Source organism: Lagopus leucura, unplaced genomic scaffold, assembly GCF_019238085.1.
Source record: "Lagopus leucura isolate 7727_CA_CO unplaced genomic scaffold, USGS_WTPT01 Super-Scaffold_100002, whole genome shotgun sequence".
NCBI lineage: Eukaryota > Metazoa > Chordata > Aves > Galliformes > Phasianidae > Lagopus > Lagopus leucura.
Genome location: NW_024962263.1, coordinates 22,765,131 through 22,793,033, shown reverse-complemented (window position 1 = coordinate 22,793,033; position 27,903 = coordinate 22,765,131). Strand labels below are relative to the sequence as shown.

At 38.2% G+C, this 27,903-nt stretch overlaps 1 protein-coding gene across 3 annotated transcripts in view; it reads right to left on the bottom strand.

The window, feature by feature from the left end:
- Nucleotides 1-9,231: 9,231 nt before the first annotated feature.
- SEMA5A (semaphorin 5A) overlaps nucleotides 9,232-27,903 on the bottom strand; it is a 314,328-nt gene continuing 295,656 nt past the window's right edge. For 2 of the 3 annotated variants that reach the window (XM_042869442.1, XM_042869443.1), the window contains exons 19-23: nucleotides 26,509-26,679; nucleotides 21,426-21,581; nucleotides 17,888-17,935; nucleotides 15,457-15,668; nucleotides 9,232-14,087 (exon numbers count right to left, since the gene is read on the bottom strand). In XM_042869442.1, the coding sequence (XP_042725376.1) occupies nucleotides 13,968-14,087; nucleotides 15,457-15,668; nucleotides 17,888-17,935; nucleotides 21,426-21,581; nucleotides 26,509-26,679 (707 nt within the window). In that variant the 3' untranslated portion in view covers nucleotides 9,232-13,967. The remainder of the gene's footprint in view (nucleotides 14,088-15,456; nucleotides 15,669-17,887; nucleotides 17,936-21,425; nucleotides 21,582-26,508; nucleotides 26,680-27,903) is intronic. The other variant, XM_042869444.1, reaches the window with a different exon arrangement.

Here is a 27,903-nt window from a genome sequence, read left to right as displayed (position 1 = left end):
GCGGCACAGGAGCTGCTGGGAACAGAATGAATAGAATCAAAGATTCACAGAATGGTGACTTGGAAGGTCATTTGGTCCTTCTGATCTGGAAAGGAGCGCTGGATGTCATTTGGTCCAACCACCCTACTCAAACAGGACCATTTAGATATTCTTGTCCAAGACTATGTCCAAGTGTTTTTTAATATCTCCAAGGAGGGAGCGTCCACAACTATTTCAGTTCTTGTCGTCATAATACATATTATACAGAAGCCACACCAAAACTCTTGGATATAATATCATTATAATACATGGTCAGTCTAGCCTGCACAACATCTTTGAAAGAGGTGGTTAAGAAAAAAGGCAGCCCATAATGGATCTCACTTCACTTTTCTGTAGTTTGGTGGAAAAGAGACTTCTTTCTATCTTACCCAGAGCTAAAGTAAGTAACTTTTGCAAGTTGAGGCTTGGTAATTTTTCCCATCAGCTGCTCTCAGAGCAGCAGCTCTACATATATTCACAACACTGTTCTGGACCTGTCATGTTGAGCATCTTCAAGCTGAGTACATACAGAAACTTTCTGAACAAACTCAGTACATCTGAAGTGCAGTTCAGTCTGTGTGAAGCCACTCTTACACTGTGGGTACCTTTATTTCACTGATGTCAAAAGCTGAGACGCATTAGACATCTTTCAGTCCAGGGGCTCAGATTTTTCATCTCTTACTGTGTGTCAATCCTTGGCCACTCCAGTGCTTTTCTCCTTCCTCCTGCTTTTGTCTCCCTTCTCTTTTTCTTGTTATCTGCTGTTCATTCCCTCTGCTGACTGTCAGAATAGCTGTTGCCTCTACAGTGCCAACCTGGATCTATGAATAGGGGAATACAGGAAAGGGAGAGAGGAAACTGGACATCTGTGAGACTACCTGCAGTGCCAGAAACATAAGGGGCCCTGGTAGATGACAAAAGCACAGTGGTGCTGTATATGTCCAGACAAACGGAGGTCAGGCTGGTCTGTAGGAAGGCATAAGAAAGCTGTCAGATTCCCTGCATGATGTTTGGCAGCTCTGTAAACCACAGTACATAAAACAGTCAATGTCAGCCAAAAGGAAAGGGGGATGGTGAAGTATGCCCTAAGAACTTCTTCCCTGTTATGAACTGCCTCATTATCTCCATCAGCTTCACATTACAACCAGTTTTAGCCTCTATCTGAAACGCTCCAGTTGGTTATCAGAAGGAAAGTCTCTTTCTCTGTTTTGACAGTCAGGACAAGGTAGATGAGAGGAAGCCCTTTGCACTTACATGTTCACCTTACCAGGCTGCTTCCCCTTGCTGTGTTTGAGAACATCTATTTTTGCCTGGAGAAAATATTGCTGCCAATCATTTCCACCATCTTTGCCCCTTCATCACTGGTTGTGTTGACAACTACAAAGTGACTGCAATCTGCCAGGTCAAATGGGCAGCATTTTGCATTCACGTGGGGAAAGCCCACCCACCAACATCCTTCAGGGTGTTTGAGGCATTGGCTGGGTGATTTCCTGGAGGAGGGATGAAAATCAAGGGCATTAATACCATGCAAATGTTACACATTTATAGATGCTTGGGCATCTCATGCTTTAGTAGGTGTTGCGTGGCTCACTCTGAAGGACTGTACATCTGAGAAGGATTTCCTACTAAGAATTGCATTGCCTGGGGGCATCCTCTTTCTCTGATAGCCTTTTCAGAGTTCTTTGGTGATTGCCATTCTCTCAGTCCTGTCCAGAACTTTATTTTTGATCCTTTGATTTTATTTATACTCCAGGCAAATCCATTTCCATATTTTTTCTGCATAGAAGACCACTCTTAATTCTCAACCTCGGTCGTCCTTCCCACTGTCTCTGACATTGCTATGAAGGTTTGCATGCATACCTTTTTACAATTCACTCACTGGAGAACACCTGCCTTCCAAGTTGACATCTTGTCACTGCACATATGCAAAAATAGAGTTTTTTACAGTCTTGCTTTTAACACTGATTGTCTCTGTACTAAAGGAGAGTGCTACGTTGGGGGTGAGGGGAGAAGAATTAATCTGCCTTTTTCGGAGTTTCTTATTCAAGGATATCTGCTTCACATTACATAGAGGCAAATTAAGGACATACTCAATACCATTAGAAAATATCTGCTAAATGGAGCTAAAATTGAAACTAAAATAGTATTCTTCTAGTGACTGCATTTAATGAGGTGATATCCACCCCTTGGAGAGCTCAGAATGAGCGGCCCATTACAATTCTGAATGATGCCTCAGCTTAATCTTTAAACCTCTGTTGTTATCTGCCTAACAAACCAAATTAATCTGTGTGATTCACGTAATTGTTCTTATATAACAAAGGAAAGCTCAGGAGAACATGACCAAAGTTTGTAAAGAGCTCAAAGGTTACAATGTTCTTTATGGAATAAATGATCCATATTGACAGCTGTCAAGGGGCAACATAGCTAAGACTTCAAGGAAAGATTGCTAACAATGCTTTTGGATGCTTCTGTTCTACTATATAATTGAATAATGCTGGTAACAAAAATATTCATCTCCTCTTTATTCTCCTATTCCCTTATTTTATAGTCATTATTCTGTTCTATTGAACAGACAGGCACATCACTGACTATATGTGCTTAAGAGAACAGCAACTGATCATAGCTTTCCAAAGAACTCTGGTTTCACACCTGGGTATAACCAATCACATGCAGTCATCAAGCTCTACTTCAGGTGTGAAAGCATAGCTCCAGGAAAAGCTATATATGCCCCTGCAAACAGTTTGCAGAGTCTTCTGCACTTTCTGAATCAGCTTTCTTTCAAACGCAAAATGACGTTAAAAGTTTTTCAGTCCTTGTTGTTGACTCCAAAGAAGTTTCAGACTCACTGGTACAGGAATTTATTTTGAAATTCCTATTACTTTCCACACTGCCCCTATAAATTACTGCATAGAATGAAGCCCCCCAGATAAAGAGGAAGCATTATGGCTCTTCAAAGTAAGGACAAAAACCTAGAAGAACTTCAGCAATAGCTAATAATTATGCCAAGACTCGGGGAGTACACGATAATTTTGGTTGCAAAAAAAAGAGGACACACTTGTAAAATGTTTGCAAAATGCTCATTCAAAACTGAAAACTGATTTTTTTTTTGTAATGTCTTCATAGACGGTCAGTGATGATTGTATTTCTGGCTTGTTCCAAGTTACTGTTCATCTGGATAGTTCAGACTGACACAAACACTTTAGTCATTTGCACAGCAGGAAGATATACAGGTAATAGTTAATTAAATAATTAAAAGATTAACTTTAATGAAAATATGTGCACAGTGTAGATGCACATTATCACAAAGTCATCAATGATGAGATATACCATCAAGAGAGAATTCACAGAATGATTTAGTATCACTGATGCATACAGCCATTGACATACACAGTAGACATGCAAATATTAATATTTAGTTACAGGTGAAAAAGCTGAGAAGATGGAGAAGAATCTTCTTAAATGTGACAGCATGAGATTCCATATTTGTTGTATCTTAACATTTTTTTTTTTCTATCAGATGCACATGATCCACGTGTGACTGCTGTTTCCAATGGCTTATAAAATTGCTTTGGGATGTGGCAGGTAGGTGTGGACTTTTACTATAACATGTCATGGCAGGAGTGAAAGAAGTTCAACAAATCGAAAATGGCCTGAGCAAAATTCTTTTTCCTTGACTTTTCTAAATAAGCATATATAGGAATGCCTTGAATTAATTCCACTTGAAATAAATTTAAAAAAAAAAAAAAAAAAAAAAACAAAAAACTAACAAGAACACTCTCTAAAGACTGAAAGCTTGACACTTATTGGTAGAAAAGAGGAAAAAATAACATCTCTCCAGGAATTACCTAATAATTAATTATCTTAACTGTTCTAAATATTCAGGTTATATATAGAGTGTGTATACATATGCATTCATATAAATATGTGCTGAATTAACATCTTATTCTATATAAACATCCCTAGTTTTAGTTTGCAGCCATTGTACTGTGTTGGATGACAACTCTTGATTTTGTAATGCTTCCATTGATACCCGTGGTCATCAAACTATCCACCATGACTCTGAGTCCTATCCTGTTTCTCAGAGCAGACTCCCCTATTTCTTGTGGCTTACACTCTTTCTTCCGTGTGTATTTATGAAATTCCATAGGCCATGTGAAAATACAGTATGTTTGCTTGTGCAAAGTTTATCAAGTGTGCTGCTTTTGCAGCTTTTGCTCGCCTTTACTTACCAATTCTTTTTTTTTTATTATTATTTCTCTCAGCAATCTCAGCATTTCTTTTCCTTCCTGATCAATACAAAGAGCAATAGATGACAGAGTGGCAAGAACAGGTTTCTGTGGAACCCTATTAAAAACCCTCTCTCCCTGTCCAGAAAAGAATTCCCTGCTAGTAACCTGTCAATTACTCAGTGCTAATGTGCTTGATACTGGCAACAGTTTTTGGCTTCACAGTGAAATTGCTAAGAACTGCAAGTGGAATGTGAGGAGGGACTCATAGGGCACTAAGCAGTGTGCTTGAGTTCAATCAGGTTAATGGTTGCTTCCTCCTCAAGGATCATATCAATAGTTCAGTTTATTTTAGGAGAAATTCCCTAAATTATATGCAGATTTCTGGCATCCTGTAGATAGGCTTGAGGGAGACGATGAACTGTTCCTACTTGCTCATGTAGTCTCTCATTTCCTGACACCGAGGCAGATAAGGCCAAAGTAGATCTCTGCACTACATTACAGGGAAAAGTCTTAAAAGATCTGCATTTGCTGCAAAAGCAGTTAATGAGCTGTGACATGAGAAAATACTTCAAAATACATTCTCAGCCAGCCAGCAGAAACAGCTTGTCGAATTTGCCTCAGGTTTTCTCTGGTGACAGACCTCCCAGGCAGAGCTGAGACCCCACCAACCTTAGGGATTTCACAGGTGAGTCCAATAGCAGAGGAGAAGACTGCTGCCTCAATTTTTAACTGAAAGCTGTCACTGTGAGATAAAGGATGATCTTTTTTGTTAAAACTCCAGGTTAGAGACTAAGTTTGCCACAGGACAAGGTTTACATTTCAAGGAAGTTATTTGGGGCAGGATTTTCAGACAAATTTAGAGTTCTACCTCCATTAGTGAGATGGCTGAGTACCTTGACCAAACTGCTCCTTAACCATTCCGTGTCACAGTCACCTCATCAGTAGGAAGGGGTTAAGCCATCTCTTTGCTCATCCTGCCTTCTTATACTCTGAGAATGTGTAGGTGCAACCCCTTCCAAGTTACAATATCATCATCTGCTATGCCAAGCGAGAATCAAGTCAGGCTTATCAGGAAACTGAGAGCAATCATTGCATGTCCCAGGGTGCATAACCCCTGCTACCAGCAAAGGTCCAGAAGGGCTCACTCCTCACTCCTGTAGGGCTAGACAGCTGGAGGCCTCCATTAGGCAGCCAACAAGTACCTCAGGGCTTGCTGTAAATTGAATGTGCCTTCTTCAATCTACTCCAACAAAAGAAGTGTTTCTAGTTTTGCCAGCTGCCAGGGACTTCACCTGAACAAAGATTACCCCTCACAACAATTTGCAAACTAGGTCTGGAGCAGATCCAGACAGATCCTAAAAATAACTTTAAGATATCAAACTGCAAAAGGGTTTACCTGCAAAGAGAAGACTCCTGTGTATAATGTGACACTTTTGGTCAGTGTTTTCTTTATTTGTTTTCTCATTATTCTCATGTTTGCTCTTAAAATCATATCTATCACAAGGACAGAGCTGCAGCAGAAGAAATTGCTGCATAAACAATGATGCATTTCAATATTTAAATTATTTCAGTCCTTTTTGGAACCATTTTGTGACTGCATTCATTATACTTAAGCAGGCTTCCATAATTTAACATTTGCTCAGAGTTAAATTAAACAAATTCTATTTCTCATGTTTGCAATAGAGACAAAATTTCTTGGCAATAGACTGTTTTGTTTGTTGATTTGTTTAAAGCAGATAGCATAACGGAAATACCAAACAAAATCATTTTAACCTGAATAGTTGTAGTGTACATAAGCCAAACAGAAAAATGATATTTTCCCTTACTGCTTTCCCACTCCAGACTTTTGATGAGGAAAAAGTCATTGTCAGCTGGTTACAGGGCTACTGCTGAAGTTAATTCAAATTGCTGGTGGTAAACTTGGAGACTGGTTCACACGCACAGGGCCTCGTAGAAAGTACCACGCTACTGGCAATTGCCAACTTTTTAATGATAGTTCTACGCTCATTCCATCAGGTCCAATTTATTGTGCAGAAACTTGTAAGACTTCTAAGATGCTTGGCCCACAGCAGAGTGGGCTCTATTTTGCACCTAAAGAAAATCCTAGTGCAAGTCTCTTTGGACATCATGAGCAAAGGTAGGTTTATTATGGCTGTGGATTATTAACTGATAGGGCTGCAAAATACAAAACCAAGTAGCAAACAAAAAATTACGCATCAACAAATGATATCAAGAAGCCAAGAAATTAAGGGAATGAATGAACCTAATCCATATTTCAGACCAAATCCTGAGATTTAAAATATTCCTATCTCTGTGGCCTGGATTAGTGGCAAGTGGCTCTAACATGAAATGCACTTAAAATTTTATGGATCAGAAAAATCTCATAAACACACCATTAACAGTAAACACTGACTTGAAGAAAGAAATATCCTTTCTTCAAAAACTCCTTTTTTGACTAATGCCCTTGACTAAATACCAGGCAAGAAACTTCCACAGGAATAAAAAAAAGGGCTAAGAAGTTAATTTTCTTTACTTCTGTACAGAATCCAAGTGTATCACTTCAGAACTTGGTATTCCATTGTGGTCTACTATTGTTTCCTGCTGTTACAAAAAAACAATCAAAAGGTATGGCTTGGAAGATCACAAATGTGTGGTTGAGATTTGACTGTGTATGTTAAAAATAAGTGTTCTGATTTGTGGAAAATGTTGAATGAGGATAAAGTTTGGGTAATGCTGGCATTAATGCCTTGAAAAGGGCAGCAAAATCCATATAATTAAAGCTGAAAAAAATACTGGGTCAAGGATTGTGAATGCTAACCAAGGCAGTAAGATAATGTCAATACAAGCAATGGAAACTAGAGAAGTGGCAATTCTCCAATACATAGAATACAATTTGATGAAAGCTAATTCATCAAATAATAACATTTAAAATATGCAGAAATACCTCTAGGGAGGGAGCTAAAGGGTGTAGACGTATGATGGGAAAGCAATCAACCCACCAGTTGAGCTTCAGCTCTGTGTTAAATTATGTTAAATTTCCTCCCTGCAATACTAAGTCACTGGGCTAGACATTCTCTTAGCTGTCTCAATAGGTGTAAATTCAAGGTAAAATCTGTGCCAATGGAATGACTGTGCAGTTCAGTAGCAGTTAGCTTAAATCCCTACATGTTTACTTCAGTGCTTGAGTCACTGAACTGATGCTGCTTCTTAAATACAAGTTTCTTCAGCAGCTTTTCTGAGAAGTTTTACTAAGGAAGCTGATTTTGGAGGCATTAATAACAAGAGAAAATAATTCCATATAAAGTTCTGTGCAGGGATAATTTACTCCCACTATTGCAATAAGCAATAGAATTCTCTAGATACCAAACCAAAAGTGTTTACTATTTCTAAAAATCTCTGAACTCTATTTCAATTGCGTTATCTTGGGTATATTGCTATTAAAAACAATTTTTTTCACTGTGCAGGACATTTCATAGAGCCATGACAGCAGAACACACTTTTTGGCACACAGACATAAAAGTAATTTTGCAGTTCTACTCGTTCCAAATTTTTATTTAAAAGTTGAGACCTTAAATGTCCCATTTATTTCAAATTTGTTACTTATTTAACTTGTAGTTGATGCCTACTGCTGCAGCTTAGAAAAGAGAGAACTATTCAAAACCATTGGCTATCTCCTAAAGTATGAAGCCAAATCCTGGAACATAAACTGTGTTATTGTTAATAACCTTCCACAATATTTTAAAATATGAAGCTATCACTGAGTGAGTTTTGTGGATGAATCCTTTGGGGGGGGGTGGGAGGAAAAAAAAAAAAAAAAAGCATAAATAACATTTCTACATTCTCAGCATCCAGGACTGTATTATGAGAAAGCTGAAAGTTACATTAATGGAATATTTTTCCAAAATGATATTATGAAATTACCATCTTTGTTGAGATATTCATTTCAATTGAGGAACGGCTGCATTGCATTCAGTAACATTCAGTTTCAGAACAATTAAAATAAGCCAGACTCAATACCAATACAACAGTTTTCACCTAGCCCTTCATAACATTTTTGCAATAGAAAGTTTTGGCAGATTTCCATAATGGTTTCATAATCTGTCCTTCAAATTAACTGCTCGTGAAGATAGATCCTCAGCAAGGTAGGGGTGCAATCATTCACAATCAGTGGGTGAAAAAACATCCAACCTGGATTCAAAGAGCCAATTGGAAAAAAAAGGTTTGTCTGTCCCTGCTTCATTTGCACCACGGAGCAATCTCAGAATATACAATGTGGATTTTTTTGAACGAGTAAATTTAACTGAAGGTGAACGCTCTAACTAGTAATGGGGACTCAGCTACTGGGACCGGACTGGAGACAGTCCAAAGCCTGTGAGCTTAGGACCAGCTTTTTTGTTCTACTGATCTGCTCTGTGACTCCTGCCAGTACACATATTGCCAAAATGCCACCTGTGCCACCGTGCTTAGTGCTTGCTAAAGCACTGCATCCCGTCCTGGCTAATCTGTTGCTGAGAACTGCTCCAGCTCAATCCTCTCCTGAGCAGCAGCAATCACAGCCTTGCACAAGGTTCCTGCTGCAATCAGGCATGTGTGCCAGCCAGGCTGCTTTGCGCTGAAGCAACCAGTTGGCTTGGCTGTTCAAGGGGTTATAGTCTCATCATCCCTGTCCTTGACAGTTCCAAAAAAGACTCAAAGTTTCCATGAAAGTTTCCTGATGGATTTGCCAAGCCATCAGTCACATTCCTCCACATTTTTGTTTCCATTGCCACCTACTCTTGCTACTGCTGGGGTTGAAATTTTTGTCAAACTTCCCTGCTTAGCACATTTCCCTCTGCCTATCACCCCAGTTCCAAAATCTTGTCACATGGCAACACAGTGCAAAGCATTCATTCAACCATACAGAGCTGCCTATCTAAAGGCCATTTTGACTACACACAGGATTCATTTTTGTGGAGAAAGAGAAGAGAGAAAGAAAGAGAAAACATTCACAGATCCCAAAACCCTTTATTTGAAACAATGGCTTTTAAATGAACTCAAGCTGTATTTTCTTTAATCACTCATTTATTTAGCAAAGAAAGGAATGAATTCAACTACCCCACAGAATGAACACATATCAATTCCCTGATATCAAGACGCAGAGTTGCTTGTGAACAATTTTAAATGAATCTGTTTCTTTATTACTGCGGCCATCTTGTACTGAGCATGGATTTGTGCAGAAGCAGTATATTTTGGGCTCAATCCTGTAAACACATTAAAATTAATAACTTGTTACATCCATACCACTGAGCTCAGTATGGTCACTTATGTGACAAGTAAAACCATACTTGTGCTTGAGAGCTTAGCTTTAGCCCATCTACATTTAGGCATCTAAATGACAAAGAAAATCACAAGCGTATCTCTCTACATGCCTCCTCTGGGTTGTGACTCTGCCTGTCTAAGGATGGTCTCCCTGATGAGAGGCAGAGGGTGCCAGCAGCAGCTACAACTAAAAATTGGTCACACGCCTCAAGCAAAGCAGGATGAACTTGGACCAAACTTTTTACAGAATTATCTCACACAGCAAAGCCATTATGCATGCGATTAACTTTAGGAATGTGCGCATGTAGCTCTGAATTCAATAAAACTGGTCCCACACTGAAAGAAGTGAATATATTTATTCTATAACGATGAGGAAAAAATCTTGAAGCATTTATTCTCATTACTGTTTTTGTTGCATCTGGGACCTCTTACTTTGTTTTCTGGTTTGAACAGTTATATCTTCAGATGCTCTGAGAACTTTCTTCACTTAACGTAAGTGCTTTGGTGGCTCTTGATTTGTACACTGCATGGTATTTTTCCAGAGGTTATAGTGGGACTCTGATAAAGCTAACTGAATTCAAAGTTCTACACCCATCTGAGACTTTAATCAGTACTGCTTAATAGCCTGGAAATCAAAGCCATTTAAACCCCACTCTCTCTTCCTCTCTTAAGAAAACCCTAATTCCAGTTAGAAATCTCCTGATTAGTTTTGGCCTAACCACACTGCTCCAACAGCAGGCGACTGCAAATGGCTGACAAAGCTTCCACCTGAAGTAATTTAAGTGGCCGTAAAGGTCATCAGACTCAAATCAAATCTGCAAGCACAGGAGTCCATTTTCTAAGCAATTGAGGAATGTGCTCTATGCATCAGACACTAAACTAAGTCCAAAACATGTACTGCAGCACAGTTCTAACTTGGAATACCTAATAACAGTATTTACCATCTAGGATCAGACTACTAGTCCTGCTTCCTCCTCACCTCATCTGGCAGTGCTACACAGAAAGGAAAATTACAGATTTACTCAGAGGATTGCGATCTCCCTACTCAAATGTTTGTGTTCAAACCAGAACATTATACAAGTTATGCAATCAGTGTAAAAATGGCTTAGTAATATTAATTACCAACATTAGAGGTGATATTTATTTATCCAGAAAAGGTCAATTTATCCATGTGAAAGGACATGGGGTATTTTAAAGGAGTTGCTTTTCCGTTTCCAAGAACAGAACAATGCTATAAGAATCAAATTCTTCCCTTGTACAAGTCTGCGATTTCAGACTTGTCAGCTTAAATAAGTTTGGCATGCAAGTATCCACTTTGTTCCCTTTTTTACAAAACAACATTAGAGCCTTCATGTGGAAATCTGCTTTCCACCAAAGTGTGTAGCCTATTTTCTAAAAATATGTTAAATGAAGTAAATTGAAATTTAATAGAAACCTCACTTTGCTCTATATAGTAGAGGAGGATGTATTAAAAACCATGTAGGCAACTGTGCAGAACTTAGAAGGTGAAAATACTGATGAAGTTGGCACGCCCCCGGGGTCCTCTAAAAATGACCTAAGACACAAAAGTCTTACGGCTTTACAACCTGTTCTCTCAGAGTCTAGATTGATGAGGAGACCTTGCAATCATATTTTTCTCATTGAAGTGATTTAAAATTTTCATTTAAATGCTGCATTTACCCTGGAGGAATGTGAAAATCAGACTTTAAATTGCTTTAGGTAGAATTCTGAATATACCTCTGCATGAGATTTAAAATAATGTAACTTAAGAAGCTAAATGACAAAAAAATGTTTAGAAGGAACACTTTTCTGTCAAGTTGGTGTGATTTTTAGATTACATTACATTGGAGTTGGTCAGAGATCTGAATGTCTGAAGAACTCCTCTGGGAGACGGAAGTGTGAGCAGACCAAGCATCTGCTACATGCACTTCTACCTATGATCATGCAGTCTTAACCTAGATTATTATCATTGCATATATAACACATCTAACATACTTATCTATTCATGAAAGGAATGGAAGACAAATCACTGTAAAGATAAGTGTGCCTTAATCTACTAAAGATTTTTTAATCTTATTTCAGATAGATTTTATTAAAAAGGTTAAAATAAAAATACATACATCAAATATTTTTTAAGATATTGGATTCATAACTAATAGTCTAAATACAAAATCCACAAGCCAGACTAATGTGCTCTTAGTACAGGGGCAGAGAAGAAGAGTTGTGCATGCGTGTATGTGCATGTGCTTCTTCTTCTTGAAATTGGCAGCAATATAGATCTTACTTTTAAAATGTAGTGAAATGTAAAAATTTATCTTTTGGCATGAACAGACTGATGCCAATACTGGACATGCTTGTGATTTGGAGAGCCTTTCCCCATCTGTTTGTTTCATGAAATATTCTTGCAGAGAAAATTTCCCCTTACTCAAAGGCAGTCCAGTAATTTCTTCATGGAAAATCAAATCTAATGAACTATAAAACAATAATAAAATACGGAAAATGGGTGTTATCAACCCTTCTAAAGATGAACGAGTGCAAGGGTGGGAGAACTTTCTTTTAACAATGGGGAGAATGATTCATCTGGAGAAAAAAGGCAGCTCATCCCAATTATTTTCATAGATGGTAAATGTGTGTTCATTTTACAGTACAGCTTTTCAAAGACCACTCGCTTTGCATTTTCTCATTCTATGCAGAACAGAGATAGGAAGCATAGTGCTACATTCAGACCTATCAACATTCAAGAATGTTGCTCATTGACATGGATACATATGGTGTGGCTGGACCACCAAGGTGGTGCTTAAGTGCAGCCTCACAGCCTCGATGTTCTGGGTACTTTGTGCAGTTCGTGTTTTTTTTGCACACAATTCTTAATCATTTTAATCTGCACATTTTCTTCTCTGTCTGCCTACTGTAGCATATCCTAATGATCAAGGGCTCTGAATAAGGAATAGAAATATTTCCACTCTGCCTCCCTGCATACCTTCCTGGCATTCTGGTAGGATATCTTTGCATCTAGTATGCCCAAGAAAGCCTAATTCTTTAGTCCTTAATGTTTGTTTTAAAGTTCTTCTCACAAGCTTCTGAGAATAGCAAATGCTGTCTTGCTACTAAGAATTTTGGAAAATCTGGCCCAAACCCCTGCCCTTTTAATTTCTACATCTGGAATTTCAGCTTGAAAAATGACATTGTCATGAATGTGAGTGAAGACAGACAGAACAAAGAAAAAACGGTATAAAAATCCTTTGTGTTTCTTCACCTACCACTTACAAAAGGAACTAAAACTGATAATTTAAAACTCAAATGAGATTTTAAATATTTACATCAATGATGTCCAACAAGATACTCACTTAAAACACCATAAGAAGGTTCCTTTAGGGGCTGGTTAGTATGGGCCAAACGCGACAATAAGATGAGACTATGCTTTGCAAATACATCTGCATTTTCTGATGATGCTTTGTTTTGTCAAAGATGTGCATATAAAATAAAAGCTAGATAGAGGAAAGCAGCTCTACAGATTATGCCGATGTGCCACCAGTGCTTGAGACAGCACACAAATGGTGGTGCAGATGCATCATCCCATACCTGGCCTGACTGTAGGCCACCACCACCCTGGCAGTCGAGCAGGCCTTCCCATTTGCATTTCCCATTTGCCCTCCTGTCTTGGCCTCCCAGCAGGACGTGCCCTTCTACCACCCTCATAATTCAGCCAAATAGTGTGAAGGCTTTCTCTGACCAAGCTTGGCTCACATGCGGAAACCATCTATCCTGAAGCTCTCCAGTTTCATTACAAGATCATATCCGTCAGTACAACTTTAGTCTCCTCCCTCTGAACAGCTGAACTACAGCTTGAGTGATCTGCAGCCCTGGAAGATCAGCCCTACAGAGCCTAGTGCTGCTGCAGAGCATTGCTAAGCCACCATGTTTCTTCTTGCTGTTCATCTCAACACCCTGCAAGATGTCTGTGGTGATGTGAGCTTCAGGAGGCTGCAGAGAGGGCTCTGTGGCTAACAGCTCCCTTGTCAGAACCCATGGAAATAAAAGACAATGCCTAAAAAGAAAATTGCATTTGTACTCCGGGAGCAGTTTTAAGGGGTACCAGGAATTGCTCAGTCCCTTGTCAGAGAAATCTGACTGAATGCTTATGAAACAGCGAAGCAACATGTTCCTCATGAGCGGTTCAGCAACACCAAGGGGCTACAGCTGCGCCCGACACCAAAGGCCAACAACCTTTCACTCCGCAGAGAAAACAGCATGTCACAAACAGGTGTTCTGGGCATTTGGCAGCAATGGGACATTGACGGCTTGGATCGTGCTTGAAATGTCTCTGAACTTCATCTCTGAAGCCTCAATCACATGAGCAGTCATGTAGCACAGGCCTTGGGGATTGGGGAGTTACAGGAGGCCAGAAAATACACAAGCCCATTAGTATTCATCATAATTATTGAAATCTGTAAAATAAGTATTAGAGTAAGTCTTTGCAGTGAGATGTGGATTGAAGTATTTGTTTCTCTCCTCCAGAATCAGGTTGTTTTTGTTAAATGCCTGGGGAAAAATAAGAAAGAAAAGAAGAAAATGAGAGGAATAGAATGAAAGGAGCCCCTACATGCTATTTCACTCAGATAATTTTTGTGGCAAACGTTCATGAAATGTCAGTCAGTCAAAAACGCATTTAGAAGTATCTACTTGCATTTGCATAATCATGCTTGTAGAGAAAACAATTCTACTATAAAAAAGTAATAGACATTTCCCCCAATATTATAACTTTTTTTTTGGTAAAGAATTCTTTCTAATCATACATATTCAGCAATTATTAGAATTATTCTCTCATCATACTTTCACTGAATAAGAATTATTTTCTTTTTACTATGTTAATTACTTGATTTTCCAAGGCAACACAGAGAAAAAATTTCTGGAAGTATTAGAAGTGCATCTCATTTTTTTTTTAAAGTGATTTTTCAAGATTTTTCAAGATTTTGCTGCCCAGTAACAATCCAGAGAGTTATTCAGGAGGATTTGAAAAAGCCTTAACATTTAACCCTACTTATCAACTGATTTCACTGATCACAACATCTGGACTTTTCTTGAATTTTTAAGACAATTTCTTAAAATATCTTTAATTAGAAATAAAAATGCAGAAATTAAAAATGAAATTTTCTGGGTAGGATTTAAGAAATATAATCATTTATAAAAAGCTTCACAGCTGCATTAATAAATTGTATAATCTGAAGATACCGTGCTAAGTACTTCCAGAATGCTCATTCTTCCTTAAGTCAGTGGATCTAAACAGCAGAGTTTTTCTATAAGGTCATAAAAAAAGGCATTTGGAAGCAAAGGTCTTATGATATAGATACCATGCCAGATTCTCATCTAATGTAAATCAATACTATTCATTCATCAAATATTTGAGGTATGAATACTAGCTGAAAGTCTGGCCCACTATGTATTAACTGGATACATCTCCTGTATAAAGACTTAGTGCAGGAAGATCAATAGTGCCCTTGATGCCACATCATTGGCACCAGAGGATTATCTTCAATATATATTATGATGATTGTCAATAGCTATATTTACTTCTTCAGCAAGCAACTGTGGAACACAATGAAGAAAAAAAAATATACAAGAACAATAACCTTGAGTAGTGGTCTGGAATCTTACAGGAAAAGTTGCTGCTGTATAAATTCTGCCTACACACAAATCTAGACAGCTACGTAATAGGGACTGACAAAGGAAAGAATCCGTAATTACAACACTTTAAGTGAAATCTATCTTCATCATTAACAATCAGCACAATTTGAGTGCAAATGCCAGTGCAGAAAACTAGCAATTAAAATTCTTCAGACACAGAATAACAGAATAACGGTTGTATAGGATTATATGATGTGCAATAGAGAGCTCCCAGCCCACTTCTCACCTTGATGGCTTCTACAGAATCATACTTGTCGAGTTTGTTGATATGGTTGGTGATGCTGGTATTTAGAGGAGCTGGTGACACTGGATGGATGACAGTTGCATCATGGGACTGTTGTTGATATCGTTGGCAATAAGTGTAAATAAGCAGAGTAAGAAGGCAACCAAGTATTGAGCTACTTAATCCCACGGCGATCATGTGAAACATGTTGAACTCTGCATAGTAGACAGAAGAAAACAATCTTATTGCAAGGTAATAGCAATAAAAGCTTAAGTTTGAGGAAGCAGATAGAAAAGTACTCGATTCAAATAATGATAAGGGAAATTTCATGTGTTTCCCAAGAACATCTTTGCAATGGTTTATCGCTACAGTAGCAAATTCATTATACTTCCCTGAAGGGATCATTAAGAGAATCATACATATCCATAAATCTCTGTAAGTGTTAAGACTGGGATTTCTGAAAAATGCTTACTCAAGGTGAAAACCCAAGCAACAGAAGAATGAATTGCTTTTTTTAAATGTTTGAAAAATCCAGCTAATTTTCTTTCTGCATACTCTATGGCAAAACATTTTTATATATAAATTATGTATATAATGGACATGGCTTATTTCCAATGAACGACATTATCATTTCCTCTGTTTGCTCTTCTGGTTCTTTGTCATATATGTAGCGACTTGAGGCAGAACAAATAAAATCTTGTTATCTTTAGATTGCAGACCTGCTTCCCTTAAAATGTTTTCAGTATACCCCTTATTTGGTGGCTGTCCCTGACATTGTGGCATACTCCTTTCAAATCCCCTTCCTTGTTGGTTTGCACTGTTTCTGCATCTTTGTTACACAGCCAATTTAGTCCCTTCCCCAGCCTTCAGAATTTTTTCTCTGTGCAAGGGGGAAATGAGGGAAAAACAGTAGAACTTCAGGGGAGAACGTCCTGGAGAAGAGAAAGAAAGTCTTTAAAGATCAGCATGCTGTTTAACCATAGCAGCCAGAGTGTGCTGCCAGAATATAGTACTGTTCACCCAGGCCTTCCCTGTCCGCTCTGCCCTTCGAAGATACTGTGGGATCACAATATGGGAAACCCACTCTACCTTCAGCTCAGAAATAAAAACATAGAGAAGGCTCACTGCTGCATGAAACTTTAGAAGAAAATCTAAAACACAAGTGCCCCCTATTGTTACTGGGCAGAGATATTGGGTCAGATGTGGCACAAGTAAGATTAGCTGGAAATAAATTACAGTGCTTTTCATTGTCATTTCCAACTGGAGATGTGTTTTTTGATTAAAAAAGAAACAATTTTGAAATTTCATCTTAACATTACTATAAGTTTGTTTGTGGCAGTGCACATGAAGCTGATTTTAAATTGAAATATTGGCACTAGTCTAAAAGTCATTAGATCTTTTTCATTGTAAAACAGAGAAGTAGGCCAGCATGTGGGTCCTTTTTTTGGCAAATCCCTAAGGTAGAATCTTTACGTGCCTACTGGGAACAAAGGAACACAATCTAATATTTAGGTGACTACGTTGACTGCCCCAATATGTAAATTATTACTGAAATATCCTTCTACACTTGTGTGAGGGTTTCCCATTGTTTTAGAACTTAGCGGAATGTTTTCAGAGTTCCATTGCTGATTAAGAAAAAATCAAATTGCATTACCCAGACTCCCATAACACACTGCCATGCACACTAGTGCTTCTGCATAACCCTTGTGTTTTCATTGTCCCTTACTAGGTTAAAAATACATCTTATCTATGCATGGAAGAATATTAAAACTGGCCACAGCTACTACCCTGACAACACAGACTAAGTGTGATAGCTCAGCACACAAAAAAAGGATCATTTTTCTTTTTCTTCTTCTCACTGTTAGATTTTTTTTTTCCTCAGCAATTTAGTTTTCTCTTTCAAGATTTGTTTTGCTAGCATCAGGCTTTCTGGGATGGAAATTTTTTTTTTACTCTTTAGTTATGTCTTTGGCAGCAAAGCTGAATATGAGTCCCAGATAGTCTGAGCTATTAAAGCGGTTAGCAGGCTGGTTCTCTGCTATTCATTTGGAGCCCGAAACAGAAAGTATTACATGAAATTACTGTTCTGCAAAAGATGCAGCAACTTTACAAATTTCAACCTAATGAAAACTAGCTTAAAATGGGAACTTCTTTTTGGGACAAGAAGGGTGAGTGACATAAAGGAACAGGAGAAAAGTAAAAAAAGAAGTCCAATAATACATACTCTCATCTCAAAGGTCAGAAATGACATCTGGGTATTCAGTGAGCAATCCTGTAGTAACTATGTCCCTATCACCTCTATTTCTGGACCAAGTGTAAATAATGAGAACGTGGCATTTTGAAGTTGGAATAAAACTAGTGCAATATGTGAAACAAGTAGAAAAATGAGTTAGTATTTCAGCATTTAATACACAGATAGAATTGAAAAGCTTACCGCCACATCGTTTTTCTTCTATGCTGCTGGATCGTGCCACTGATATTTCTAGAAAAACAAATACACTGCTTATTCCGTTGAGGAAAAAAATTGAGATCTATTAATTTGATTGATACAGTAAGGCTTTAAGAAACACATTCTGCTACATTCACTCCAAATCCAAAGTCAAAAAGACTTTGATATTGAGGAACTGAGAAAAAAGTTCCCTGACATCTTCAGATTCTTTAGTTCATCAAGCAAAAGAAGTAGCATATTTTTAATTCCTGATTTGGAACATTCCTTGAATTGAAAAGATGAAGTGTAGATTAAAACATTCTTTGTGGAGTTAAACTACGTTGATAAAATATTGAACTTCTAAATAGTACATTTAATGAGGATTTCATTATCTAGTGTTCAAATAGGCTCATTACTTCTAGAAGTCACATCTAGCACAAATGTGAAAAGAGGGAATTTGCAAATGTGCAAAAATTTTACTGCCAATTTTATGAGTCTCAATTGCAAAATAATCAAATGTGATTCCATCCAGTGTCCTTATCATTTTGTCTTTGGAAGCATTCTGAATAAATACTGAATAAAAATGGGTTGGCAACCAAGTTTTCCCACTTTTTACTTCAAGGACAATGGATTTGGCGAAAGGAAGTTGTCCTGCTTTAGAAACCTCTCTGTCATGTGATCATGCAGATATGGGTCAGGCAGGAAACATAACTGGATTTAAGATATGTTTTTAAATCCCTTGTCAAAGACTACTTAAGAAACAAAGAAGCCATAGGATATAAGGGAGAGGATAGAAAATAGAGTAGTTCTTACAATGGAGAAAAGTTACCACTTCTGCAGCAATATGACACATGAATCAGAATGTAGATCAGTGTAGAGTGGAAAACAATTCTAGCTTCACATACAAAATTATAGTTGTGAGCTGACCATTACCACCCATGAGTGAGTTCAGATTGTTTCATGAAATATCAGCTTAGTGTTCAGAAGCACTCAAAAAGGCAAACAAAATACTAGGTACAGCCAAGTAAAGCAGGAAATTAGAATTAAGGGTCTCTACAAATCCACGTGCTGTCCACAATCCCAGCACAGCATACAACTCTGTTTTTCCCATCTCAGAATGCCTTTAGTACCAGTAGAAACAGTTAACAGAAGGGTAGCAATGATGGCCACTGAAATGCAATTGCTTCTGCTTGAGGAGTAATAAAGTATGCTCTCCACCTTGCCACCACACAATGATCCAATACGCAATATATGTGAGAAACCCAGTTAACTTTTTGGAGACAAAATTATTTCAAGGCATCAAACAGACCAATCATATCAGGTTTAAAAACTCTCCTGAAATGAAGATAGTTGAAGACTGGTAAACAACAAGGAGACAGGAGGGGAATGATATATATCCTTGTTCTGTTTCACTTCTTTCCTAGACATTATAGCTACCGCTGAAGTCAGGAACTGGCAAGATGGACTTCTGCTCTGAATTTGTGTGGCCATTCTGATATTCTTCTGTGAATATTAAAAATGCTTGATAATGGAAAGGACTGATAAACGAGACAGACATAATGACATCTTCAGGAATGCATGGAAAGTGAGTTTCTCAATTTTCTGTTCAATTCTGTTAAAGCAAGTTTAAAATTTGAATCTGTTCAGATTCAGAACAGTGAAAGAAGCCCTTGTAGTATGATTCTGGGGAAAAAAGATTAGAAACGCTAAGGCAGGCCTGATGGAAAAAGAGGAGAGAAGCAAATACTATATTAATGGTTCTGATTTTTAAATTAATCTCTTCTCCAGCTGGAGGTTTCTGCCAAAAGATACTTCAGCTTATTATGAGATGTGAAACAAAGTGTTATGACTTCCACATACCTAACATAACACAGGCTTCTACTAAAGTGGATCACAATTTTATTTTTTTACCTTTTTACGCCTGTTATATCAACATTCTTTTCAAAAGTAATAAACCTGACAGAGCAGTATTCTCACAGCTAGTTAAAGGCTGGTAATGTACTCTGTCTGGTCAAGGCTATTGATTCACAATCCAACCAAAAAGCAGAAAAAAAAATGCCAGAAATCCATAAGGCTCTGTAAAACGATGTTGATAATGATTAACTCTGAAAACATAGTAGCAGCAGTGACAAGGAGCAGCCATTTTTGCACTATGCCAGAATCATTCTGTATGTGTACGTTTCGTAGAGCAGAGTTAAGGTAAGCAGATGAGGAGGAAACAACGTGAGGGTAGATATGCCAGTCTAGTAGCTGGGAGAGGACTGAGGAGAATTAGAAAAGGAAACAGAAGTTAGGAGAGCGAGAACTCTGAATAAAAGGATCTTGAGAAGCGAAAGCAAGATGTGAGGTCCCAAGAAAGCAAGCAAGCGTGCATAAGGTGAATGTAAAGGCCACGACTTCATCCCCTGGGTAATTTGAGGGGGAATGGAAAAAAAAACAACAGAGGGCTTGAGAAGAGATGGCTACTTATTTGTCTGACATCCTTCACTTCACATACTCTGAAAATGCATATTTTCCAAAACAATATGTAGAGCTTATGTGGGATTAAGTGGGGGATTCACAAAAACGAAAATTAACTGAGCTGCTTCAAGATGATGAGAAAAAGGGGAAAATACAATGTGGGAGGTTTTGCTTTCACACTGACATTTTTCACATTGGTTTTGGAAGGAAAAAATAGCATTTGTGAGTTAAAGAATATATTCCTCAAGTTTATGCATCAGCCATTAGTAATGTTTACATTTGTTTACTTCTTTATAACATTGTAATACATTACGTAGTCAAACAGAAAAGGTTGCTGCACTGAATAAACAAAATGACATCACAAACAATACACGAAAACATAAATTTCCGTCCATGAATAGACTGCTGACTTCATTATGTACTCAGATAGATGACTGTAAACGTGACCATCCAGATTGTTGTGATTTAAATCACTGCTATGATTAATTCATTTTTTTAAGAGTACGTTTGTAAGTTTCAATAAATACTATAGAATAAAAACCGGCATGATTGCTCACGGTCATAGGGGAGTTAAGTACACAGAGACACAGCAAGCAGCATGCAACTTTCTAAGTGGTTACTCATTGAAGGGATTTCATGAAATGATCTCTGGATTAACTGCCCCAGCACCCACTCTTGCATGCACAAATCACAAAACCTAGAGAAACATTTCTCTAGCAACCCCCAAAGTTTAAAGAACACCTTAAAATGAAAAGCAAACCAGTTCTTCGAAATATCTGTACTCATTCCTGTACTTTGTTAACAAATAGGATGTAAAGACCTGCAGAATGGTGAGACAACGAATAACAGCAATACTGGGTGGTGACAATAAAGACAGCTCAACATCATATAGTGCCACGAGGTAGATTTTCATGAGGACACCAGATCCAGCAACGTAAGCCCTACACTATAGACCTGTGCACTCTTTGGATGAAAAAAGGCAAATTCTTTTCTTCTACAAAGTTCTGTGTAGGGACAGTGTTATGCTTTGTTCTTGAAATGCTGTGAGATTTTATTTATCCTTCCAGAAGAACACTGATCTTACCTGGTATAAAGTTGGAGTCAAAAGCACAGGCTCGGCTCTCTGTGGTGTTACCCGTGCACTGGCTGCCCACTGGAAACAAAAGAATGCACTGACGAACACGAAGCTGCATGCCAGATGAGTTGCACTCGGACCACTCCGACCACTCTGACCAGCTGTCTGCAATGGGCATAAAGGGACACACGCACACACTGTTGCAATTAAATGCTTTGAGTGCACCAAAATATCTCACCTTCCTGAATAACGACAGAGAGCCTGGTCTCCAGCTCATACAAACGATCACAGGATAGCTCATTTAATACCATAAAGCAAAGCCAGTTTGGACATGCTGGAAAACATCTCCAAAATACAGTTTGATGGTAAAATTGTCACCTAAGTATTATGGTTTTAGCTTCTGCCACTGTCTTTGTGTGTGGAACGGAGAAGCCTTAAGGATTCTGCAGTCACCCCAGAGGAGGGACTGAAAGAGTTATTCTTGTGGAGCCTATTTCAGTCTTCAGGGTGGATGATGACTGCCTTTTTGTGTACCTCACAAGTAGCAATTATAAGTACAGAGGTATATATTCCAGGTCTGAAAAGGTTGTTTACTTAAATGGCAAAATAGAAGTACCTTGTTTTTTTTTTCTTTGTTTGTTTTGTTTTGTTTTGTTTTGTTTTTTCTTTGTTTTGATTTCAGGATCATTTCCTTGCTGTAGATAGAAGAGATCTCATAAATTATTTGCAGCCTCAGCTTTGCGTAAAAGTCATAAGAATGGAAAAGAAAAGGCGGACTGAAGAGGTGTGTAATCTGAAGCTGATTTTCACCTCTAACATGGCAAGGTTTACTCAGTTGTCTTGTCTTCTTCCTACAGTTTTGGCTGGCATTTGCAACAAGGTTAAATCCAAGTAGTTCCTAAAAGATCTCTGGGTAAAGAAGCCAGCCCAGAATGATGAGGCCACCAGTCCATGAAATCATAAATCTCTCCTATGCATAACTACACCATTACTTCTAAATGCTCAATTCTTTATCCATTATTTGCATGTGTGAGTTAGAAGTTCAAGAACAGAAAATATTTTCCGTTCTTACAGCATCTGTGAATACTTTACATATAAAATACTGCTTTATTCAATACATTACAGACATCCTTGCAACTGATTACACATAGAGACAAGCAGCCTATAAAACAGTAAGGATCAATAGTACAGCACTTCCACTCATATTTGTGCAACTGCATTTAGATAAACTAAAAGAAAATGTGGTGATACAGCTTTCAAAATGAAGCATGAGAAAACAATTCATTTTGCAGACACAAAACTGCTATGTTTTTACTGCGCACTTGTATATTTTCAGTCAGATTTGCAATTAACCTTCCATATCCTTAAAAAAATCTTTGGTATCAAGGTTCAGAAAATCTCAACTTTCTGCTAGTTTTCTTTTGCCAAAAAAATCCTATTTCAAATGCCAATAAATCTTTTCTTTTTTCATAACCTAAGAAACATTATAAATAATTTCCATATACATTTCTGCGTGGGTTGGTGGTTTCTAGACACCAAGTAGCATTATACTAAACATGTCACTCAAGCAGCAAATGCTATCAAAGGTATTACCAGATCTGTTCTAGCAGCAATTACTGGCCTTATGATCTTCACCACAGCAAAATGGCTGTGCAGGAATGCAGGAGTCTGCCCAAACTTGACAAGGGGTGTAGCACTGGGGTCATTTTTGTACCAATATGAAATAAGAACAGTAAAAAAATTGTGAAATGTACAGTATGCACATGAGGCAAAGGCCATTCCCTCATATAATTGCTTTCAAAATCTATGGCAAATTTTCAGTGAGACTGAAATAAAGTAATAAGAATCACAGTAATTTGAGATATATGCTTTGAACTCCGAAATTTTACTGCTTTATAAAAATTTTCACTTTCCTGAACCAAACTGAAACCAACGTCCTTCACCCACTATCTATTCCAAATCTTCAGTAACAGTCAGTCAAAAACAAGATGAAGAGATTATTTATAAACATTTGAAAACTGTCATTTCTAGAAAAATGTCACTAGAAAATAAATGCAAGAGAAATAGCTACAATAATAGCACAATGAACACTCTAGTTATGACCTTTAAAAGATGCCTTAAGGATCCCAATACAAATATATGATATTTGTCTTGAAAAATAAAATAATCAACTGCTTTCTGTGTATTTTTTAAAACCCAATAGAGCGTTGCACTTTCTTTAAGTTTGATGAAGTATGCATTTCTATTCAACTTCAGGACATGCAGTGCCTGGGAAAGGAAATCAACTGAAAGTGTGGTTCAGCACAGGTAATAAGATCTATACATTCATATTCATGGGGCTTGTGCCTTCAGTTATACAACCTCATCGTATAAGTCAAAAATGTTGCCATGAAATCTAGGAGTCGTCAGTAAACCAAAGATAGAACCTGGCACTGACGCCAGTTCCTTGAAGCTATTTATCTCCTTTTACTATTGCCTATAATCCATTAATCAACTGCAAATGAAAACAAACTCTCCTACTGTGTTTTCACTCTTTATCTGCTCTTCTGCAATTTTACTCTCTTCTTCTGACATACGTTTCACTAAAAATTCAGGTTCCTTTAGTATAGTTCAAAAAGCAGAGTTAAGGAAAAGGTCATGATCCATAATATTATACAACCACCAGGAGTGCTGAGACATTTCATTTACCAGGTACTTTGCAGTGATCTAAAAATATGAAGTCTCTGCCCCTTAACATCCAAAGATGAAGTATTTATTTTACAAAGAGCATTAAAGCTTGCTTTCCATTTTATACAAAAAAAAGTCTTAAACAAAGGTTGATATAAAGCATTATGTACTTGAAAGACCTTGTAATATGCATGCTATTGAATATGCAATCTCAGCAATCTGATTGATGTGAACATTTAGTATTATAACACAGGCACTTATTTAGGATAGTGCTATTAGAAGTCTCCCAATCGGTTGCAAGAACCACTTCAAATATTACAATATTTTAGCTCATTCAGAACCAGAAGATGATAATTTAAATTGTAATTCTTGTGTAATTTTCAAACAAGGAAGGAAGAGGTAGTCTCCTGTAGGCCATATTCTATTATTATATTATTTAGAATCATAGAATCCTTAGAGTTGGAAGGGACTTGTGGGGGCCATCTAGTCTAAATCCCCAGCAGTGAACAGGGACAACTACAGCTGGATCAGGTTGCCCAGGGCCTGATCTATCCTTGCCTTGAAGGTCTTCAGGGATAGGGCATCAACCACACTAAGTAACCTGTTTCAGTGCCTCACTACCCTCACTATAAAAGATTTTTTCCTTATAGATATAAGGAACTTAAACCCACCTTCTCTGAGCTTGAAGCCATTTCCCCTTGTTCTATCACCACAGACCTTGCTAAAGAGTCTGTCCCCTTCTTTCCTCTAGCCCCTTTTTAGATTCTGAAAGGCCACTATCAGGGCACCTTGCAGCCTTCTCTTCTCCAGGCTGAACAGCCTCAGCTTTCCCTGCCTGTCCTCATAGGAGAGGTGTTCCATTCCATGGATCATTTTCGTGGTTCTTCTCTGACATGCTCCAACAGATATGTATCTCTCCTGCACTCCAAATCTGGACGCAGTACTCCAGATGAGGTGTCACCAGCGCAGAGTAGAGGGGCAGGATCACCTCCCTCACCCTGCTGGCCACATCTTTTGATGCAGCCCAGCATACAGTTGGCTTTCTGAGCTGTGAGAGCACATTTCTGGCTCATGTTCAGCTTCCCATTCACCAGTACCCTCAGGTCTCTTTTGGCAGGAGCTGCTCTCAATCCTTTAATCCCCCAATTTGTATTGGTAATGAGGGCTGCCTCACCCCAGGAGCAAGACCTTGCACTTGGATTTGTTGAACCTCATGAGGTTCACTGGTCCACTGCTCAAGCCTGTCTAGATCCCTCTAAATGGCATCTGCTCCCTCAGCTGTGTCAACCACACCCACAGCTTGGGGTAATCAGCTGTGGGAAACTTATTGAGGGTGCACTTGACCTCACTGTCAATGTCACTGCTGAAGATATTAGAGTATTGGGAGTATTGGCCCCAGCACTGACCTCTGAGGAGCACCACTTATCACCAATCTCTATCTAGACACTGAGCCATTAATCACCTCTCTCCGGACTCAATCCTGTGGCCAGTTCTCTGTCCTTCAAACAGTCTACCCACCAAATCCATATCTTTCCAATTTGGAGAGAAGGACGTTGTGGGATACCATGTCAAAGGCCTTACTGAAGTCAAGACAGATGACATTAGTGGCTCTTCCCTTGTCCACTATTGCAGTGACACAATTATAAAAGGCCACCATGTTGGTCAAATACAATTTGCTCTTGGTGAAGCTATACTGGTTCTCCCCTGTCACCTCCCTGTCTTCCATGCGCCTTAGCATAGCTTCCAGGAGGATCTATTCTATGATCTTCTCCAGCACAGAGGTGAGACTGACAAGTCGGTAGCCACCAGGCTCATCCCTTTTACCCTTTTTAAAAATGGGTATGATGTTTCCTTTTTTTCCAGTCACCAGAGATTTCACCTAATTGCTACGACTTTTGAAATACCATAGAGTCTCTTGGTAACCACATCAGCCAATTTCCTTAGGACTCCGGGATGCATCTCATTGGGACCCATAGACTTGCAGATGTTCAGTTTCTTCCAGTGGTCAAGAGCCTGATTTTCGCTTAAAGTGGGAGGGATGTTGATTTCCCAATCCCCTCCTATCAAACCAAATGTCTGAGGGCTGTGCAGTGAGCAGTTATCAGAGAAGATGGAGGCAAAAAAGAGTTAAGTACCTCAGCGTTCTCCTCATCAGTTGTTACCAGCCTGCTTGTGTCACTCAGTAGGAGGGTTATGCTTTCCTGGACGTTTCTTTTCTGATTGAGGTACTTATAGAAGCCTTTCATGTTCTTTTTGGCATACCTACATTTAATTTACTGTGAACATAGCATGTAAAAGCTGACTGTGCACTTAATAAAGGAGAGAAAAGATTTGCTCCTAAATAATAGATCAAGGAACACTATGTTACTCAACTATAAATGATGTGCTGTGGCATACATAAGCTGCCTGTGCTTATTTGCTGTACCTGGACACGGCTGCGTGTTGCAGAGGGCTTCTTCAGTGTGCAGGCCAAGACAAATATCTCCTCCATATGCTGGTGCAGGATTGGTGCAGGAGCGGGTTCTCATGTAATGTCCTCCTCCACACGTTGCTGAGCACTTTGACCAAGACGACCAGCAAGACCAGCCTCCATCCACTGCAAAGACACAAAATATGATATTATGCAATATTATTATTATATTATATAATCCAGTCTGTCCTTTTCATGTTTTGTGAATCTAATTTCTAGCTAATGAATTAGTGGACATTTTTAGTTCCTACTGAATGTAAGCCAATGAAGTGAATCCATATTGTATCATGATACCGTATCACAAAATGACTAAATTCACATATTTAAAAATCCAGTGGTATACTGGGAAGTCTAACGTTATTACTCATTCACATAATACGCCCTCAGAGAGTAGCATAATAGTTCTAAGATAAAACTAATTTCATTTTTTTCCTTCAAAAAAGAAGACTGCAGAATCCAGATTTTCTTTTATAACCCAAGTAAGACTTGTTTAGCAGTACAATCCATTTCAGTTGATCAAACAGTTTTAGGGTTTGATGGGCCGCTACAGTATTTCTATAGCTCTAGCACAGATAGCAGTGGCAGAATGATGCCAGTAGTTTCAAAAAGCAACAGAAGAATGTCAAAAAGGAGTTGCTGCTTTAAATTTCAAAGACATGTTTTTGGAAACATTTTAAAAATAATAAAATCCATTAATATTTACTGATTTAGGTATATCAAATTCTTCTTCATCTACAGACACAGTTTTCAAAAGGTTAGGCTGGATATCATAGAAGCCCCATTGTTGTCTGAGAAGACAACTTTCAAAACATGGTCACTGGACAAGTCTTAATTAAAGTTGACCTAATTGCCTTCACCAAACTTTGTCCAGCCACTGTCCTTAAAGTTGTTGTTCCAGGATGTATTTCTGTTACTTATAGCCCTATTTGGCCCATTTGCCAAAGTCTTTCTATCTGTAGTTGCATGACAAAGTCACACATACATTTTCCTTTGCAAATAGCATCAGTATTTTCTTTACCTCTCTTTTAATTTTTGGAAAAAAGAAGAAAAATAAACTTCCAAAATATTCACATCTTGCAAAAATGAATTTCTTTTCAAACTACTATAAGAAGGTTTACATTTGCCTTCTTATGATTAAGTAAGGAATTTATTTGACATGTCTCCACCCAATCACAGGAAACACACTGTGCGTAATTTAACTGACATAAATAGAAGAAACCTTATGTATAGCAATGGCAATTTACAAGTAAAGTATTTTTTATTACAGGACCCTGAAGTGCACATAGCATTTGCATTTGTTTCCTTCCATCACTCAGAGCAGCAGTTGGCATTTTACCAAAGGAGAGCAAA